Source organism: Penaeus monodon, chromosome 24 (assembly GCF_015228065.2).
Source record: "Penaeus monodon isolate SGIC_2016 chromosome 24, NSTDA_Pmon_1, whole genome shotgun sequence".
NCBI lineage: Eukaryota > Metazoa > Arthropoda > Malacostraca > Decapoda > Penaeidae > Penaeus > Penaeus monodon.
Window position 1 is genome coordinate 96,703 of NC_051409.1, and position 359 is coordinate 97,061.

Sequence of the window (359 nt, forward strand, 5' to 3'; positions counted from 1 at the left end):
CGGAAAAAAAAACAGACACACATTTTTTAAAAAAGAAAACGAGGAAAAATTACCCATTTTCTTTTTGGTAAACAAGGGGAAACGTACCTAAAAAAAAAATTCTCTCAAAACAAAACACAGTCGACAAGCGTCCTGAACCGTAGCTTCTGGTTCTCCTTAGGGCCGTGGAAGGGTGCACGGGCGTCCTCCACGTGGCCAGCCCTTTCCCCGACCTCGTGAACCAACAGGTGGAGGAGGCAGGACTCGTGGACACGGCGAAGGACGGCACGCTGCAGGTCCTGAAGGCTGTCGCCGCTCACGCCGCAGCCTCCGTCAAGCGCGTTGTGGTCACGTCCTCTTTCGCTGCGGTCTCCGGTAGA

The 359-nt window shown here is 52.9% G+C and overlaps 1 protein-coding gene across 1 annotated transcript in view; it reads left to right on the forward strand.

Annotated features, from left to right (window-relative positions):
- LOC119588465 (putative uncharacterized oxidoreductase C513.07) overlaps window positions 1–359 on the forward strand; it is a gene marked incomplete at its 5' end in the record, with an annotated part of 11,585 nt that overhangs the window by 3,295 nt on the left and 7,931 nt on the right. Inside the window, 1 exon segment of the mRNA XM_037937113.1 lies at window positions 161–354. Coding sequence (XP_037793041.1) covers window positions 161–354 — 194 coding nt within the window.